General features: G+C 35.0%; 1 protein-coding gene across 5 annotated transcripts in view; it reads right to left on the bottom strand.

Moving 5' to 3' along the window:
* The window catches only part of PIAS1 (protein inhibitor of activated STAT 1), a 242,001-nt gene that overhangs the window by 16,558 nt on the left and 205,990 nt on the right, over window positions 1-19,453 (bottom strand). For all 5 annotated transcript variants that reach the window (XM_072615000.1, XM_072615018.1, XM_072615027.1 and 2 more), the window contains 2 exons: window positions 9,214-9,287; window positions 588-748 (listed from right to left, as the gene is read on the bottom strand). In XM_072615000.1, coding sequence (XP_072471101.1) covers window positions 588-748; window positions 9,214-9,287 — 235 coding nt within the window. The remainder of the gene's footprint in view (window positions 1-587; window positions 749-9,213; window positions 9,288-19,453) is intronic.

Here is a 19,453-nt window from a genome sequence, read left to right as displayed (position 1 = left end):
TCCTCTGTGTCAGTGGGGGGCATAGTTGCATAGTTGGGAGTGGGGGAAAGGCAAGTGGGGGACAAATTCAGAAGAAGCATCCAAAGCACCAGGTAGAAGAGGAAAAAGAATACAGAAGAGGAAAAAAGGGAACTTTAGGTATTATAGATCAAGTATGCACCTAGCACAAAGTTCATCACATTAAAGGAACAAAAAACTTAACTTATGCTGAGGATATTGAGAGTACTATGGGGGAAAAAAATGAGGAAATGTATCCAAGGAAGAGAATAATAAAGTGTGGGAGAAAAGGGCAACCTACAGAAATGGGATAAGTGAAGAAAGCTCAACTTCTGTCTTTTGAGGAGTTATATGACTCTTTCTTTCCTATGGTTTCATATGTTTAGGGGTAGCATGATATATTAAAGACATAAAATATGCCCTTGATTAATGAATCAAAATTACAGCTTATTATTTTTAAGTACTAAGAGTAAAAGTAAAATGTGTACCTCCAAAGCAAGATGGCAAACTGAAAAAGTGAAAGCTTTAAAAATGTTTTAGATGACCATCTTCAATTTGTAAGTATTAGCTTTATTTCCAAAATGGCTTACCCATCAATAATGAGGTGTTCATATGGAGCCTTCTTATCACACACAGGACAAACCCAAGTTGGCTTTTTCTCATTCATTTGAATATACAGAGTTGCATCGAAACATTGCAGGTGTGAACACGTCAGTGCCCGACATGGAATAGTTAGGCGCATTTTACCAAGCTTTAAGGGAAAACAAAACAAAACAAAAATCTAAGAGTGTTTTTTTCATGGTTTAAACTTCAAATGAAGTTCTAATTTCCATTTAAACAGGCTTGGCTAAAAGCAAATGTTTCACTATGAAGAATGACACAAATACTTAGTCTGTAAAACTTACTTAGTTTTAAATATCCTGAAGCATTTCACCACATATAGACATACTAGCTTTGGAAAGGCTGAGGAAGCATTTTAAAAAATGTGATTACTATAGCAGGACATTGTAATATAAAGTCATTTGCTAATGGAAATTTCAGAGAATATATAAGAAACACATCTTTCTAAACTTTTGACTTTTTCCCAGGACAAGCTTGTGCATCTCAAGATGTCTACAGTCTGCCAGGGAATGTCAGGTACAAACTACAGCGTTCCCTGCTAGGAGAAACCTTTGCACTTCTGGAAACTACAGGGCACATCTTCTTTCCCTGTTACTGGGGCTGAAAAAAAAAAGCGGGTCTAACAGGAATTGCTGCCGCTTCTCTTCTATCTCCTCCCCCAGATCAACTGTTATTTTGTTTTTCCTGGGAACAAAGATGACCTGCTACACAGATGCTCTACCTCTAAATTTCACCACATTCTGAGAATGTGGATAGAATATACTGCTCTCCATCTTCCACATGGCATATTATTTCTACTGCATTTGATTTTCTGTATCATTTAGTGCCTCAAATTTCTCCTGTTTCTAAAAAAAAAACAAAACAAAACAAACCTCTATAAGCCATTCAAGAGCCATTTATCAAGTCCCTATATACTAAGTACCTGGAAAGACATAAAGGTAAACAGGAAAAGGAACTTACAATTTAATAAGATACATACAGATATGCAGTGCAAAATAATATGTGCTACAATAATTTATAATTATTCCAATTTGAAATTCATTTTAAGGATTACTTACAAGGGAGAGCTGATATAAAAGATATTACTGAGGACATGAATGACCAAAAAAGGATGTGAAATGATCACTCACTTAAAATGGACATTTAGAAAAGATGGACTGCTCCAGTGGTATAATGGAACTTGGCATAATATTAAAAGAATAAGGTGAAGGCTTCTAGCATGTTACAACCTTTACAGAGGATTTATCCGAAAACATAGATAATGGCATAGCATGAGACGGTATAGGAGACGCAACCTCCTTCTATAGAAAGTGTACCCAGACAGATGAAGTCAGAGATCTACTCAAATATTAATATTTACAAAAAATATAGTATAGAATAGGATAACATCCCATGTGAAGTGAGAGGAAGTAAAGATAATTTCTGACTTGGAGGTGGGACAGGGAGGTTTAAGTGTAAAGTTTGGTTGAACTTTGAAGAATATGTAGGGTTTTAAAAGACCAGGATGAGGAGGATATTTAAGGCACAAGGAATATCATGAACAAAGGCACACAGGCAGAAAAGCACATGTGAAGGGCAGGAGTATGATGGAAAAAGATTTAGAACTAAGGAGTAAAAATGTTGTAGAAAGTTTTGACTACTAGACTAAGGAACAGGCAAAATGCAAGCCACTAAAGGAGAGGGATGTGAAAGGGGAAGAGACTGGAAGTGGGGAGACTAATTAGTAATCCAGGAGGGGTGATGATGAGGGCCTTTACTAGGATAGTATCAGTGAGAAAAGGACGATTTTGAGAAATATTATGAAGGCAAAAATCAATGAGTAATAACTGAAGTAGCAGGAAAGAAAGCTTCTGAAGTAGCAGGAAAGAAAGCTTTTGAGAGAGAAGGAAGTCAGAAGGAAGGAGTGTGCTTTGGGGAAAGAAGATGAGGCATTATTTTCAGCAGCTGACTTCGAACTTTGGAATCATATTTCAGCTATGCTCTAACTTCAAAGGAAGTTTTAGCCATAATGAAAAGGTAAGAATGCATTTAGGAAAAAGAAATAACATGATTTCAGGCCTATAAAAGTTTCAACAGTTTCAGAGATACATAGAATTTTCTATTTTACTAAGAATATAAACTAAAATTTTGAACCCAAAATTATTTTGCCAATACCAACTGTTTGTGAGCTATTTATAGGCAAATCAACTAAATGCTTCTGGCCTTGAGTTTCTTCCCCTGCAAAATGGCAGTTAACACACTTTGCTTCTCCCCACATTACGTGAAGGATACTGTGAGGTCAAATTAGACAGTGTCCTTGAAAGTTGATAAGTCTCTTACAAAAAGAAAGGATCTAAATAAGTTGTCACTCATCAAATTATATAAGTAAATATTTAGATGAGTATAATCATACTATTCATTTTATTAGATAAGTGAATTAAGGTAAAGAAGTACATTTATTTCAAATCTTTTAGCAAGCTACTAGGAGACTCAACACAGTTTCCAGCCCATTTCTAAGACTAAAGCTCTATTTACTGGAGAAGTGAAAGTAACAAGCAATATTTAATTCCTTTATGCTAATAAAAGCACAGGCAGAACAAACTGTGTATGTGATCATGATGGAATACTACTATGTTATAAGAAATGATGAGCGGGATGCTCTCAGAAAAATCTGGAAAGATTTACATGAACAATTGTGAATGACTTAGCTACTTTCAGCAATACAAAGATCCAAGACAATTCTGAAGGACTTATGAAGAAAAGTGCTATCCACCCCCAGAGAAAGAACGGATGGTGACTGAATATAGACTCAAGTACACTTTTTTTTTTTACTTTATTCTTCTTGAGGTTTTTTTTGGGGACTATGTTTTCTTTCACAACATGACTATTATGGAAATGTTTTGCATGACTACACATGTATAACTTATAGAGAACTGTTTGCCTTCTCAATGGGAGGGGAGGGAGGATGGGAGAGAATCAGGAACTCAAAGTTTTAAAAGCAATGCTAAAATTGTTTTTACATGTAACTGAGGAAAAATAAAATACTAAATAAATAAATAAAACCATAGCCATCATCATGCATAAATTTGGCAGTAACAGATAAGGTTCATAGGTGTTAAATACAGCATATTTTTGGCATAGGATTTAGAGGACATTAATATGTACATACACACATATACAAACTTGAACTCATAATGGCTGAGGTGACAGGAAGCAAGGAGAGATAAAATGTCAATTCTGAAGACATAGGAATCATTGATATCACATCTATTAACTATCCTCAAACTCTACCCATCTGCCTAGGACTCTTTAGTGATTGTAAAGGGAACTCAAAAAATAATCTCAAGTCTGTCTTGACAGTGACTACAGCAACTTCTCTTGTACATGAGAACATACAGTCTTCCAAAAATATGGGAATAGGCTCACATTTTTAGGTCGAATTCACAAGTGGATTAAATAACTATGGATAGGGACTTTTTTGCTATTATCTTTAGTATTTGTTTAATTATTCATCAATTATTGGGCCTCAGCGTATCCAACAGCTTTTCTTTACTTGTAATTTGCTACAAGAATAGAACACAGATACCCAGATTTGTCGAAATACTGTATAAAAGAGTTTTATCTCCTCTCTACACTAAAGAGGCGATATATAATTTTGTAGAATATGGATGCAGATATGAAGAAGAGATACAAACAGGAAGAATAAAGCAGAAAATAATGAGACAAAGGGAAGAAAGGTATCTGTCAGATCTAGTGACAGAAGAAAAGATCATGACCAAACAACTGATAGAGAGGTTCAGAGAATATAAAATGGATAATTTTGACTACATAAAATTAAAAGATATTGCACAAGTTTAATAAAGCCAAGATTAAAAGGAAAATGAGTAACTGGAAAAATCTTTGCAGCACGTTTCTCTGATAAAATCTAACTTCCAAGACACACATGGAACTGATTCAAATTTATAAGAGTATGGAGAGTATGAACCAGTTCTCCAACTGATAAATGGTCTAAGGATATGAACAAGCAGTTCTCAAAGAAAGGAACCTAGGTTATCCATAATCACATGGAAAAAAAAGAATGCTCCAAATCACTACAATGTAGAGAAAAACAAATTAAGCAATTCTGAAATTTCAGTTCATATCTGTAAGGTTGCAAAAGATAATAAAGAGAAAAATGATAAACGCTGCAAGGGCTGTGGGAAATTAGGCCCTCTGATTCATTCTTAGTAGACCTGTGAATGTGTAAAACCATTCTGGAAAGCAATTAGCAACTCTACATAAAATTTATTTAATACTACACACACTTTTTGATCCAGTTATGCCACAATAACAACTCCCTTCCCAAATGAAGAAACAGAAAATGGTTCTGTATCTATAGAAATATTTACAGCTATTCTTTTTGTAGTGGCAAAAATACTGGAAACTAAAGTAGGATACCCAGCTTATCAAGTGAGGAATGACTGAATAAATTATGGTATATGAATGTGGTCGAATATTGTGCTATTTAAAAATAAGAACAAGGATGATTTCAAAGAGAAATGAAAAGATTTACATGAATTGATGCAAAAGTAGGTAAGCAGAACAAGAACAAATTATAATAAAAGCCACTATTACAGAAACTAAGAATTCTGAAGACTGTTTATAAATTGCTGAAGAATGAAATGAACAGGACCAGGAAAACAATGCAGACAATAACAACACTATAAAGACAAATAACTTTGAAAGTCCTAATAACTGTAATCCAGACAAGGGCTATCTATGATTCCAGAGGACTGAAGAGGAAATATATATTCCACTTCCTGACAGAAAGGTGATAAACTGGTTTTTCTTTTCTTTCTTAAAAGGGAGAGAGGTGGGAAGGAGAGAAAACATATTTCTACTGCTTTTTAATTACAATTGTGAAAAAAAGAATGGTACTTTGTTAACTACTAATTTATGAACTATGCAAAAACTCAGACCAACATTTTTATTTTTTTTTCCCTGAGAAAAAGCTTACTGTAAAGAGGCTTCATTATAAGTTCATGTTATCCAACCTCAACTGGGCCCTCCCTGCAATAAGATGGTTCTTTTATTCCTCCCTCATTGTTTCTTTCACACCCCCAAAGAAGCTATTCTAAATCATTTTTTCCTTCATCAAGTTTCCTATATGAATGTGGTTCAATATTTATATTTCTCCTCACCCTCCTTTCTCTGGGCTCAGGTCTGTCACTTCCTTTTCTGAGAAAATTGGAGCCATTTCATGAGCACCCTTTTTTGTTTTCCTATCAACTAGTTCCTTCCCAACTGCTTTCAAATGTGCCCAACATTTTGCCTCCTCCTTAAATTCCTAGTCACAACACTAGACCCTAGCATTCCCTCAAGATTTCATCCTGTCTTTTTTTCCTTTCTCAGTCAAACTCCCTGAAAAAGTTGTCTACGCTTTGCTCCTTCTACTTTTCTCACTTCCTTCTGTTCCCTTTGCAATCTGATTCTGACCATCACTCAACTGAAGCAGCTTTTTTCCAAAGGTAGCAATGACCTCTTTCTTACATGACAAGTCAGATGGTTTTTCTCAGTCCACATCCCTTTTGACCTACCTTGTATATTTTACATAGCTGTCCATCCTCTCCTTGAGATGCTCTGATGAAGCTATGGATCTATGAGGCTCTTCATCAGTCTGATGAAGCCTACAGATCCTTTTTCAGAATAACATACCGTCAAATGACAAATCTTGACATTTATGCCATGACAAAATCCCTCTCCTTTGGCTCCTTCTCTCCAGTCACATAGATATCAAGTTAGTTCAAGTTTTCATCATATCTTGCCTAGATTCTTGCAAAAGCCTTCTTTACTAATTGATCTCTTCGCCTCCAGCCTCTCATCAGCCTAAACAATCCTATATACTGCTGCTAAAGTAATTTTCCTTAAATGTAGATCTGACCATATGATTTCCCAACTCAACAAATTTCAATGACTTCTTGATGGATCTGGGATAAAACATAAACTTCTACGTTTAGCTTTCCAAAGCACTCCGTGACCTAGTTGCAACCTATCTTTTAAGCCTTGTATGAAAGTATTCCCCCTTCCACACCTGGAGATCCAGTCTGATAAGCCTTTTCTCTATCCCCAACAAACTCCCTTCTCCTGTCTCCAGGCCTTTGTACCAGTCCTCCCACACACCTAAAATATACTGCCTCAAAGATTCTGTGTGAAGATGCAGTTCAATCGCCATTACCTGTACAAAGCTTACCTTGATCACTCCAGCTGCTAGTGACCTCCTTCCCAAACTGGCTAATGTTTGTATGATGCTTTAATATTTGTAAAGCGATTCCTGTTTTGTTTCTATTTTTCTTTTTAATTATTTTACAAATATCATCTTATTTTATTATCTTTGGAGGTACCTGTTCTTATCTCCATTTGACAGATGAGGAAACTAAGGCAGACAGATGTTAACTGACTTGCTTAGGGTCACATAACCAGTAAGTGTCTGAGGCCTTATCTGAACTCAGATCTTCCTGACTGCAGGTCCAGCACTCTATTCAATGTGCTATTGAGCTGCTTACCTTGTATTTAGCTATTTTTATACTTATTCACTATATTTTATACACACACACACACATATATATGAACTTTAATATATTCTTATTGTCTTACCCCATTAGAATGTAAACTCCTTGTGAGGACTGTTTCATTCTTTGTACTTGTACCTCAGCACTTAAAAGATGCTTGCTGACTGATCAGAAAATTTTTTAAATGACAAAGCAAGAGATACAACTAATTACATTACTTAAGGAATACATTTATTTTCCTCATAATTCTAAGTTTTTCTGAGACCAAAGTCACAACTTTTTATCTTAAAATTAATGAAGTTTCAATATAAAGAACTTTAATTTCAGGCCTTTGAACAATCTCAAGCAGGAAACAGATGTATTCCCTCATTCTCCATCCTCCATTCTCAACTATTAAGCTAGCATTAATTTGATAATTGAACATAAGGTAAAATACTGAATTTTCCATGAACTTTTGATACATCTGTACACAATTGAGATAAACTACTGGCATACCCAATGGCAATGATTATTACTAAAAATAATATTAAAGTGCAAAATTATAGAAATTTAAGGCTTTTCACTATATACCAAATTTTTCAGGTCTCATCTTTTGGTAAGCCATGGACAATGATAGTTATGTGTTTTAATGTGGTCACTTTTTTAGATTTAAAAAACAATCACTGATGCCTGAAAAAAATTCAGATTGTAATTTTAAGGTCTCAAACCAGTTTATTTTCATAGTAATCTACTATGTGTGCTAGCCATAAAAAAATTTCTTTATTTAGAAGGCATCTATATGAAAAGCTACTGAAAATGTTCTAAGTTCTCTAATGACCTATAAATGACCAAATTCAATGTCTTTCTCAGTCTTCATTCTCCTTGAGTTCTTTGACCACTACCCTACCATTACTATTCTCACTATCCTCTCTGCTGGCTTCTCTAAGACACTGCATTCTTTCTCTTACTATCTTTCTGACTATTTTCTGTATGGTTATTGACAAATGCTTTGTCTTCAGCTCTCCTCTCTTTTTCTAAATCCTCCCTTGGCAATCTCATTCATTTTCAAAGCTGTAATTACACTCACATGTACCCTTCTCCACACGGTAAAGTCCCAGAGCTATATATTCAGCCTTAATCTCTCTCTTCAGTTCTAATTCTCTGTTTCCAAACTGTCTGCTGGACATCTTTACCTGGATATTCAGCAGTCACCTCAAACTCAACTGAACTCACCACTGTCCTTGAAAATCATCACCTCTTTCTGGTGATGTCACCACCTTCACATCTGGTTATTACCTGCACATGTCTTGCCACTATCCTAGTTCAGGTCCTCATTAACTTCTCCCTGGACAGTGTAATAATCCTAACTGGTCTCCTTCTTCTCCAATACAGTTATCAAATAGCCATGTCTAATCATATTACATACTCCGCTGCTCAAAAACTTTCAGTAGAGCTCTCTACAACCTATAGAAGAAAGAATAAACTCCTCAGCCTGGCATTTATGATCTTCCACAATTTGAATAAAGCTTAATTCTCTTGCCTTAGTTGACTCTACTACATTTTACAGTGCACAGGCTACTCCATTCCACATTTGCTGAAATCCTCTTCCCTGCTAGAATGCCACCATTGCAACAAAACCTACTGATTTCCCCCACCTGAAATTTCCTTTCTTGTATTTCTTAAAGTATTATTTCTTGACCCAGCCTTTAGCCTTACTGGATTCTTTCAAACATTAAAAAATATTTTATTGTTATCTTTTGTTTTGAACCATTTCTGAATATCTATTTCCTCTTTCCCCTGCCCAGTGAGTCAGCCCTTGTAAGATTTTAAAAAGAAGTAAAAAAACCCCAACAAAAACTAGTTCATCAGAACAGTCTGATGGTATCATTAACATTCTTCTTCTAGCTCTGCAAAGAAGGTAGGAAAAAAAATTCCCTGACTGTTCTCTGGGGCCATGCCTTGTCATTACAATGAACCAACATCCAATTTCAGTTCTTTGTTATAGCCACTGTATAATTTTTATAGTTTTGCTTATAAAATTATTCCTTAATGAGTCCAAATAAGAAAAAAATTGCCAATTAATACTTACTGGACAGAGTAGAGAAACCCTTAAACTGGTCGTAGCTATTTCACTGTCTGGATCCGCAGTCAATTTCTCTTTAACTGTTATTCATTGAAGGGGTGGGGAAACATAAACAGAAGAAGATACATCATCAGTTTAACATAATCAGAGAGCTTTAAAAAATCTGTTTTAGGATATGCATTAGACATTTCAAATGAAAAGAAATAATTATATAGCCTTAAAGTCACATGGTAAAAAAAAAGGGAAAACATTTGTGTATTATAGTCTGACTAAATTTCCTGTGAGGTTTCCTATTTTTTACTATGGGGAACTAAAAATTACAACGCAGCAACATAAAAAAGGAATTTCTACAGCAGGTAATATGCCAAACTAATGACAGATTTCTTTTTTATTATAATTCTAGGATTTCAGATATTAATGGTGACTATAAGATTGTTATTTTTAAGAGACAACGGGGGAAAAACTAATCATAACGACTATTTAGACTATGACAAAAATCCTTTTAGTGACATCTCAGTAAGAAATTTGTGATAAAATTATTGTATAAAAAATTTACTTCAATTTCATGTTATAAAATAATGCACAAGTTTTAATTATTTTAAAAACTTCAACCAACCTGAATTTATTTATGTCTGAGTGACAGTGGACAAATTACTTTACCTCTTTGTTCCAGTTTCTTCACTTTTGCAATATAATTAAGCAGTTCAAAATAATGTTGAAATAACCATATGACCTACAAATTACATAAAAGGAAGAAAATCTTTTGCCTCATTTATATTCCCACTTTAGAAGCAAAGGCTAGAAGACCATCAGTTGAAGGCTTAAGTAGAGGTGCCTCTTTTTAAAGGTTAGACTAGGATGCTTTTGAGGTCCCTTATAACTTAGATATTCCTTAAAGGACAGGATCATGTTACTCCCTTGCTCAATAAAATCCAGTGGTTCCCTATTAGGGATCAATACAAACTCCTTTCTTTGGCATTTAAAGCGTTTTTACAATATGTCTCCAAACAACCTTTCCATTCCTAACATTCATTACTCTTTTGTGTACACTTTAGTACAGCCAAACTGATTTTCTTGCTGCTCCTAACAAATGACATTTCTTCTTCTATCTCTTTCCTTTTGCATAGACTATCTGTGCCATCCCTGGAATGCATTACCTCCTCATCTCTACCTCTTAAGAAACCTAGTTTCTTTCAAAGTTCAGCTCAAGTCCCACCATGTTATGGTCTTACCTTAAAGTTAATAGTGCCCATTAGCAAATTACTACAATAATTTAAATAAAAATCAATTTCTTATATTAAAAAACTGATGATAACCAGTCAAGTATTTTTCAGCCTTAATTTTTAATTTTTAAAAGTGCAGATTAATACAGTACTATTTGTTTAATTTCTTACCAGAATGTCTAAATATCATTGGTACAGAACTTCCAGAAGGCCAATCTCAGACTAACACTTTCTTGTAAGGCGATTATGTAATTACTTAAGGTAACTAATTATTTCTTTTCATAATCAATGTTTAAAGAGGACTGTAACTTATTAATTCATTAAGTAGTTCTCTGCAATCTGTCTTATGAAACAGAAATTAAAATGAAAAATACAGCACAAAAACAGAAAGATACTGGCAGGTGGGGAGGAGAGACAGGAAAGGCCTCCTTAAGGGACCAGTGCTTCAGCAGTGTTGAAGGACACTAAGAAGCAGAGAAAAGAAAGTTGACCATTCCAGAAATAGGGAACAATTAATTCTAAGGCCCAGAAATAGGGGATGGAACATTGTGCATGAGGAATGTGAAGTAGGCCAGTGTAGCTGGACTGTAGAAAGCGTGAGTGGGAATAATTCCCAGTGGACTAAAAGAAACCAATGTAGTGAAGAACTTTAATACTAAAAAGGAGTTTATATTTGACCCTAGAGATAACCCGGAGTCATTGTAGTTTATTGAATAGGGGTGATATGGTCATTCTGATATTGTAGGAAAATCATTTTGGCAGCTATGTAGGTGATGGCCTGAAGTAGGGATAGCCTTGAGGATGGGAGTTCAATTAGGTGAAAGGTGGTAAGACCTCATGGCTAAGTAAAAAAAAAAAAAAAAAAAGACTACGTGAGAGATATGGTAGAGATGCCTTTGGGACATGTGGACTGAAATGTGTCCAGCATAACTGGAGAGGTTGAGAGCTGCGAATAATGAACATCCCAAAAGTCTTAGTGTAGTTTAAAACTTTAATGTTATAATACTATGTTATACATTATTGTTATATGTAATATATAATACATTAAACAAATAATACATAAAACTTTTCTTTTTTGAAATACTTAATTTTTCTTCAATATAAAACAACTTTTAACACACATTTAAAAAATTTTTAAGTTCCAAGTTCCTTTCCTCCCTTCATCGCCCCTCTCAATGAGAAGGTAAAAAATTTGATATAGGTTATACATGTGTAGTCATGCAAAACATATTTCCAAATTAGTCATGCTGTGAAAGAAAACACAGATTAAAAAAAAAACAGAAAAAAAAATTTAAAAAAAGTATGCCTGATCTGCATTCAGACTCCCATCAGTTCTTTCTCTGGGGATGGAGAGCATTTTTCATCATGAGTCCTTCAGAACTGTCTTGGATCATCGCATTACTGAGAGTAGCTGAGTTATTCACAGTTGATCACTGTATAATACTGTTGTTATAGTGTACAATGTTCTCCTGGTTCTGCTCCCCTCACTCAGTATTAGTTCATATAAGTCTTTCCAAGTTTTTCTGAAGTCTGCCTGCTCATCATTTCTTACAGCATAACAGTATTCCATCACAATCATATACCACAACTTGTTCAGTCATTCCCTGATTGGTAGGCATCCCCTCAATCTCCAATTCTTTGTCATCACAAAAACAGTTGCTCTAAATATCTTCACACATATAGGTCCCTTTCCTTTTTGTAAAATAAAAATCTCATTGGGGTATAGACTGAGTAATGATATTGCTCAAAGAGTATGCATGATTTTATAGCCTTTGAACATAATTCCAAATTGCTCTCCAGAATGATTTAATCAGTTTACAACCAACAGTGTATTAGTGCCTTTCTCTAATCAACAGTGATGTAGAACACTTTTTTTTCATATTACTATAGATACTTTGATTTCTTCATCTAAAAACTACACGTTCATATCTTTTAACCATTTATCAATGGGAGAAGGACTTGTATTTTAATAAATAACTCAGTTCTCTATATGGTTAAGAAATGAGGCCTTTATCAGACAAATTTGCTGTAAAAATTTTTTCTTCAATTTTTATAATTATCATGTATATCCTTCCATCCTACTTTTTCCCATTTCTTCTTCTCTCTCCCTTTTCACTTTATCCCTTCCTCAAAAGTGTTTAGCCTCTGAACATCACCTCCTCCAACCCACCCTTCCTTCTATCAGGCACACTATTCCCACATCCTAGTAGGGTAAGATATATATCTATATCCAACTGAGTGTGTACATTATTCTCTTTGAGCCAATTCCATTGAGAATAAGGATTCAAGCATTATATGCCACCCCTCCCCCATCTGCTCTACTGTAAAAGCTCTTTTATGTGAGATCATTTACCCTATTCTACCTCTCTATCTCTTCTCTCAATGTATGCCTCTTGCTCACTGATTTTTTTTTAGATACCATTCCATCACAGTCATCCCTCTTTCTCATCACTCAATTTTGTTGTTTTAAGATATCATCCCATCATAGACTACTCACACCCATGCTTCTCTACGAATATTGCTTTTAACTGCCCTAATAATGAGAAAGTTCTTAGGAGTTACAAGTACCATCTTTCCATATAGGAATGTAAACAGTTCAGCCTTAGTGAACCTCTTATGATTTCTTTCCTGTTTACCTCTTTATGTTCTTTAGTCTTGTATTTGAAAGTCAAATTTTATATTCTTTTTTCTAGTCTTTTTATCAAGAATGCTTGAAAGTTCTCTATTTCATTAAATGTCCATTTTTTTTCCTTGAGAAGATTATACTTACTCTTGCTGGGTAGATGATTCTTGGTTGTAATCCTAGCTTCTTTGCCCTCTAGAACTTTATATTCCATGCCCTTGGATCCTTTAATGTAGAAGTTGCTACATTTTGTGTTATCTTAATTGTGGGTTCTGCAATATTGGAACTGTTTCTTTCTGGCTGCTTGCAAAATTTTCTCCTTGACCTGGGAGCTCTGGAATTTGGTTACAGTATTTCTTGGGTATGTCTTTTAGGAGGTGATGGGTAGATTCTTTCAATTTCTATTCTACCCAGTGTTTCCTGACCAACAAGGCAGTTTTCCTTGATAATGCCTTGAAAGATAATAACTAGGCTCTTTTTTGGATTATTGCTTTCAGGCAGTCAAATAATTCTTAAACTATCTCTCCTTGATCTATTTTCCAGATCAGTTGTTTTTTTCAATGAACTATTTAATATTTTCTTCTATCTTTTTATTTTCTGGATTTTGTTTTGTTGTTTCTTGATGTCTCATGGAGTCACTCACTTCCACTATCCCAATTCTTGTTTTTAAGGAATGATTTTCTTCAGTAAGCTTTTGTAACCTCCTTTTCCATTTGGCCAATTCTGCTTTTTAAGGAGTTCTTTTCTTCAGTGAATTTTTGTAGATTTTTTCCCATTTGGTCAATTTTGCTTTTTAAGGCATTTTTCTTTTAAGTAGATTTTTGCGCTTCTTTTCACCATTTTGTCTATTCTGTTTTTTAAGGTGTTATTTTCTTCAGTATTTTTTTGTGCTTTCTTTACCATGTCATTGATTCTTTTTCATGATTTTCTTGCCTCACTCATTTTTTCTCTAGCTCTCTTATTTGTTTTTTAAAACCCCTTTTGAGTTCTTCTGAAAATTCTTTTGGGGGGGTGGGGTGGTTGAGACCAATTCACACTTTTCTTTGAGGCCTTGGATGTAGCTGTATTGACTTTGTGTTTTGATCTTCTCTGACATCACTTCCTAGTAGGGTAAGTAACCTTATATAGTCAGATTCTTTTTTTCTGCTGCTCATACTTTCAGTCTATTTCTTGACTTTTAACTTTATGTTAAAGTTAGGCTCTGACCCTTAGGTGGAGGGGAGTACTGTCCTAAGCTTCAGGTTTTTGTGCTTTTTTCAAAGCTAGTTCTGCAGGGGAGGGAGGGGGTTCTGTAAGTTTTTAGTTCTTCCAAGGTGGTATGATTTAAGGAGAGGTGTGGTCACTGCTCTCCTGTTCTGTAAGTGACCATAAGCACTCTTCTCTGCCCTGGAACTGTGACTAGGGACCCTGTATCCCTACAGCTGAAAGCTGTAGTGTGCTAGTGCTCCTTCTCACCCTGGGACTGCAACCTGGAACAGAGTATGAGCAATTCAACAGGCCTATACCCAGTGCCAGCAAAGGGTTCCCAGTAATCTCCTTCTGACAAGTTATCTGACTCCTCCCCCCATTTACTGCCACTGCCTCTACTCTCCTTCCAGTTAAAAAGATCTCTCCTGCCAACTTTTTAAGTTGCCATGGACTAGAAAATTGTTTCACTCATACTTTTGTTGGTTCTGCCACTCCAACATTTGTTTTGAGGTGTTATTTTGAAGTTATTTGGAGAGGGATTTGGGAAAGTGCCCTTACGCCACTATTATGGTTCCACTCACCTCCATAAAGCTTTAATACATTAAAACGGCATTAAGAGTTTTGGATATGTTGTATAGACTAGGGAATCACCTTCAGAAAAGTAGCTGAACCCTTGGAAGCTGATGAAATCTCCAAGTAAAAGAGTACAGAAAAAAGAAGAGAAGAGGGCCTAGTTGTTCAAGCCTTAGACTCTAATTCTTTTATTAAGTGAATTTGTTCTGTGAAGCTTGGATCAAGTCAAAGGGATGCACTTGAGAAACTGGGCCTTAAAGTATACCTACACTGACTGGACATGATATAAAAATCTATGACTGAGGAGCAGACAGGTAGGAGAAGAACATGAGAGAGTAAATTTAAAAGAATACTGTCTTATTACTCAATAAATTTTATAATATAAAACTTAACTTTATATATCACAACAGGAATTTAATATGTGTAAGCTTTTGGCTTAGGATAGAATTAAAATTTTAAAATAAAATGCAACTATTTTACATCCAAATATTTCTAAAGTTTTAATTGACATTTTTAATTTAAAACAAAAACCCTAGGGTACCAAAATAGGAAAATTATAACTTTAATTGCAAGCAAGCTCTGAACATAAATGAAATAAGCTATATACAGGGATTTCATGTTCTTTGGCAAAAAGGCATTAACATCTAAGGTAGAAGAAATAAACAGGAATGACAGAGACCAAATTCTATTACAATAGCTTCCAAGGGAGTACACAATTTTCTTGGTTGTAATGAATACAGCTCAAAGCATATAAGCTATTACAATGAGGGCTTGGCATTTTCCCCAGCATTTCCACTTGAGAAAAGCTCTCAGAGGCTATCTAGTCCAAAACTATACCTAAACAATAATTCTTTCTATAAAATATATTGGGCAAGTGTTCATCCAACTTTTGCTCGAAAAATCTACCTTTAAATAGTTCTGTTATGAAGTTTTTCCTTATACTGAATTTAAATCTGACTCTTTGCAACTTCTATCCATAGCAACTACTCTTGTCTTCATGCAGAATTTCTTAATCCCTTTTCTACATGACAGTCCTTAAAAAATAACTTGAAGACCACTTATCATGTCTTCTCTTTTCCAGGTAAACATCTCCAATTCCCTCAAGTGATTCTCATATGGCATGGTCTCAAGGACCTTTACCATATTACTCTGTCTTCTTCTGCACAATATCCATTCTGTCAATGTTCCGTCTTAAATGTGGAGGTTCTAGAAAAAGTTGTCTAGATTTATTGCCTCCATGTATCATCTATTTGCTTCTCAGTCACGGAATGTGGCTTCTGACAACGCCACTCTGAAACTGCTCTCTAAAAGATTATAAATTATATCTTAATTGTTAAATCCAATGACCTCTTCTCCAGATTGCCTCCAAACTGAATACTCTTAGGGAGGACATGAATGAGGCAAAGATTATCACCCCCCCCCCCAAGTCTTGAATACTACACTTCTTTTAATGCAGCTTTCCTGCTGACACAGCACACTCTTTGCTCTTACTGAGCTTATAGTCTACTAAAAGCCCGAGGCCGTTTTCCAGACTAACAGCTACTCAGTCACATCTCTCATGTTATACTTATGATTTTTTTAAACATTTATATCTATTGAATTTTATCTTTTGGATCCTAATTCTTACCTAGTTATTCCTCTTATCTTTGTATCATTTACAAGTTTGATAAGCATGCCATCTATACCTTTCCTCAAGTCACTGAATTGAAGTCAAGTTCACTATAATTGGGGGAATCCATTCTCTTTCCTTTTGAAAAAGGTGGGACCTACACTCTTCTCTAGCTCAAAGATCATTCTCCTTTACAGAGAAAATAAGCAAAATGAAGGGTTGGGCAGCTCTGCCTTCTCTCTCTCTTCTTTCTGGCTTTCAGAATTCCATTCTTGAGTTTTCTATTTCTCCTGCACCAAGTTACCCTGCAGAATTTTAGCTCACAGGATCCTAATTTCTCTGAACTTTTTGAGACTGCTTTCCCTACACATGGGATGAATGGAAGCCTATATCTGGTTTTCCTCTCCATCTCTTATGACAATTTCTAAGACAAATGGGAAGTTACTTTATGATCTTATATAACCATTTTTATTTTAAAATTATTTTAATGGGATTTTACTTATAGTAAATTTCTTATATTTTGTAATATTAATTTAGATAATCACAGCTGTCATAAGTACCAGGATTCTCTTTTTTTAATCTCTTACTTTTTTAAAAAAAGTTTTATTCTCTTTCTTTATCTAATTTAAATTCTCAAAAATTTTTATCTGGAAGGGACCACAAAGATCACTGTATAGCTCATAGATGAAGAAACTGAGGCCTAAAGAAGGAAATGATTTGCCCCAAATCACACAGCCCATAGGAGACCTAGAATTAGAACACAACTCCTAGGCCTGGATTTTCTATGAGCTGCTTCTAGTGCACACCAAAACAGGGGCAAAACATTGTGTCTCCAAACTAACAGCCTCTAATTGTATTATCAAACTAATAAAACATTTAAATTAGGGAATATTTAAAAAGTAGCACAGTTCTATGGTCATATGGTCAAATATATGGTCAAATGTAAAGGGCTCCATATGCCTCTCTATAAATGCACACACACAGATATGGCTTTTATATTTGCTAGAAATGCTATCATTATTTTCTATTACATATGATGATTAAATTTGTTAAAAGTTAATTAAATCATTCTTAGCTCATCAATAAGATGCTTCAAAGAAGTTGTTTAAAGTTCTTCTTCTTAATCAAATACTCACAATCTGGTTTATAATACTGGCCTTTCCTTAAATATAATACTTATGAAAGCTTGTTTTTCTGCTTGAAGTTATCATAAATTAGTACAATTCAAATGGCTGACTATTCACTGTTTCCCCCACTGTAACACTGTTTATAAATATGTAAAATAAAACATAAACTGTAGCATCAGCATTTTCAAAGAGGAGGATTGCCTGCTACTTGATAAGAACAAACAGTGGTTTGTTGGGAAAAAACATCCTAACTACAAATTCACCTTTTCAGTCTTCCTTGAGGTACTGTTGGAGGTACAAGTGGAACAGAATAACACATGATAAAAAATAGTCCTCCCCATTAATGGTGAACAACAACGATGGATAGCTGCTGGCAACTCAGCAAATAGTAGATGAAAATGACTATGAATAGTTCCACTTAAGATGCAGAAATGGAAAAGACTTTAGGAAATCCAAATCTAGAGAGATGAGATGAAAAATTCTGAAAAACAATAGGAATTCTCATCTTTCATGTGCTTGCACCAAGTCACAATTTACCACTGAACAATTAAATGCTGAGTGCAAATAATTCTCAAGAGTTTCTTTTAAATATGTTCCCACAAAGACAGGGAAGATAAAGAATACCTCTACTTCCTGATTTCTCCAATCATAACTATAATTTTCTTGTAGTTTACTTTAGGATGACGCTGAAACTTTTGTCAGTGAAAGCTGGAAAGCAATGTCTTCTAGAATTTCGTATACAAAGTTTGAATGATATACAGACCTCCCTAAATTTTTTAGACTATTTTTAAAGGTATAGAATCTTGATTTAAACCCAGGTTTGTTTCAGTTGAACTGAGGAGGAAATAATCCCACCAATGGATTCCAAATCTATCTGTTAAGAGCTCTTTTCACCATTGTCTTTTCTGCATTGGACTCTCAGAATTAGCTCTACTGACCGAAACAAAGTTCTGGTTGTACAACAAACTGGCTTACCAACTAAGAATAACTTCTGTTTTAGCACAATGAAAAGACTGATGACTTTAGAGTATGAGGACCTAAGTTTAAACCCTACCTATTATTATTTTGGGATCTGGGGCAAAATCACCCATCTTTCTGAAACCTGGTTTCATTTGTAAAATGAAGGGATTGGAGATTAGATTGCTGCCCATGTCCCTTCTAGCTCTGAATCAATTATCCTCTGATGCTAGTCATGTGAGGAATATTTTCAAAATTAGGTTATTTCTTTTCAACTGGGCACTCACCACTGCAAAGCAATCCCTCCTAACTGATTCCCTGTCCTATTTCCCTTCAGTACCTGCTACAAACTTGCTCTTCTCTCTTCAGGTCACTTATTACCCCTACTCTTACTGTGTAGAGTACTTACATACCATATTGTGAAAATTCTTTCTCTTCAATTTTACTATTCAAAATATCTCAAAATCACCCCCAGTTCTCTTTTCCTTTGCTTCTTTCTCACAAGTGGTCCTTTTTTGTCAAGGCCAATGGCTCTATGTATGCCTTGATCTATCTCTTCCACTGACAGCTTGCCTCTTCAATCATCCTCTCTTTCTTTCAAATCTTTTAAATCTCTCATTATCCACTGTCTCCTTTCCTGCTATTTGTAAATATGTCCTGATTTCATCAATTCTTAAAAAAAAAAAACTTCCCCCAAATCTCTTATGTCCTTAGGTTATTTTCCTATCTTTCTCCTACTTTTATAACTAAATCCCTAGAAAAAGCTGTCTAACTCGTTGCTTCCCACTCCTCAATTCCTTGTCATCTCATGCCATTATGCTAGGATCTGGTCTCCGTAAAGTTAGTAACATCTCTTAATTGCTAATCCAATTGCCTTTTCTTAGTTCTTAACCCTTCTCCCTCATCTCTGAAGCATCTGACACTGTTGATCAACCCCCTCCATCCA

Source organism: Notamacropus eugenii, chromosome 1, assembly GCF_028372415.1.
Source record: "Notamacropus eugenii isolate mMacEug1 chromosome 1, mMacEug1.pri_v2, whole genome shotgun sequence".
Classification (NCBI taxonomy): domain Eukaryota; kingdom Metazoa; phylum Chordata; class Mammalia; order Diprotodontia; family Macropodidae; genus Notamacropus; species Notamacropus eugenii.
Note: the sequence above shows the minus strand (reverse complement) of the source record. Positions and strands in the feature narration are given on the sequence as shown.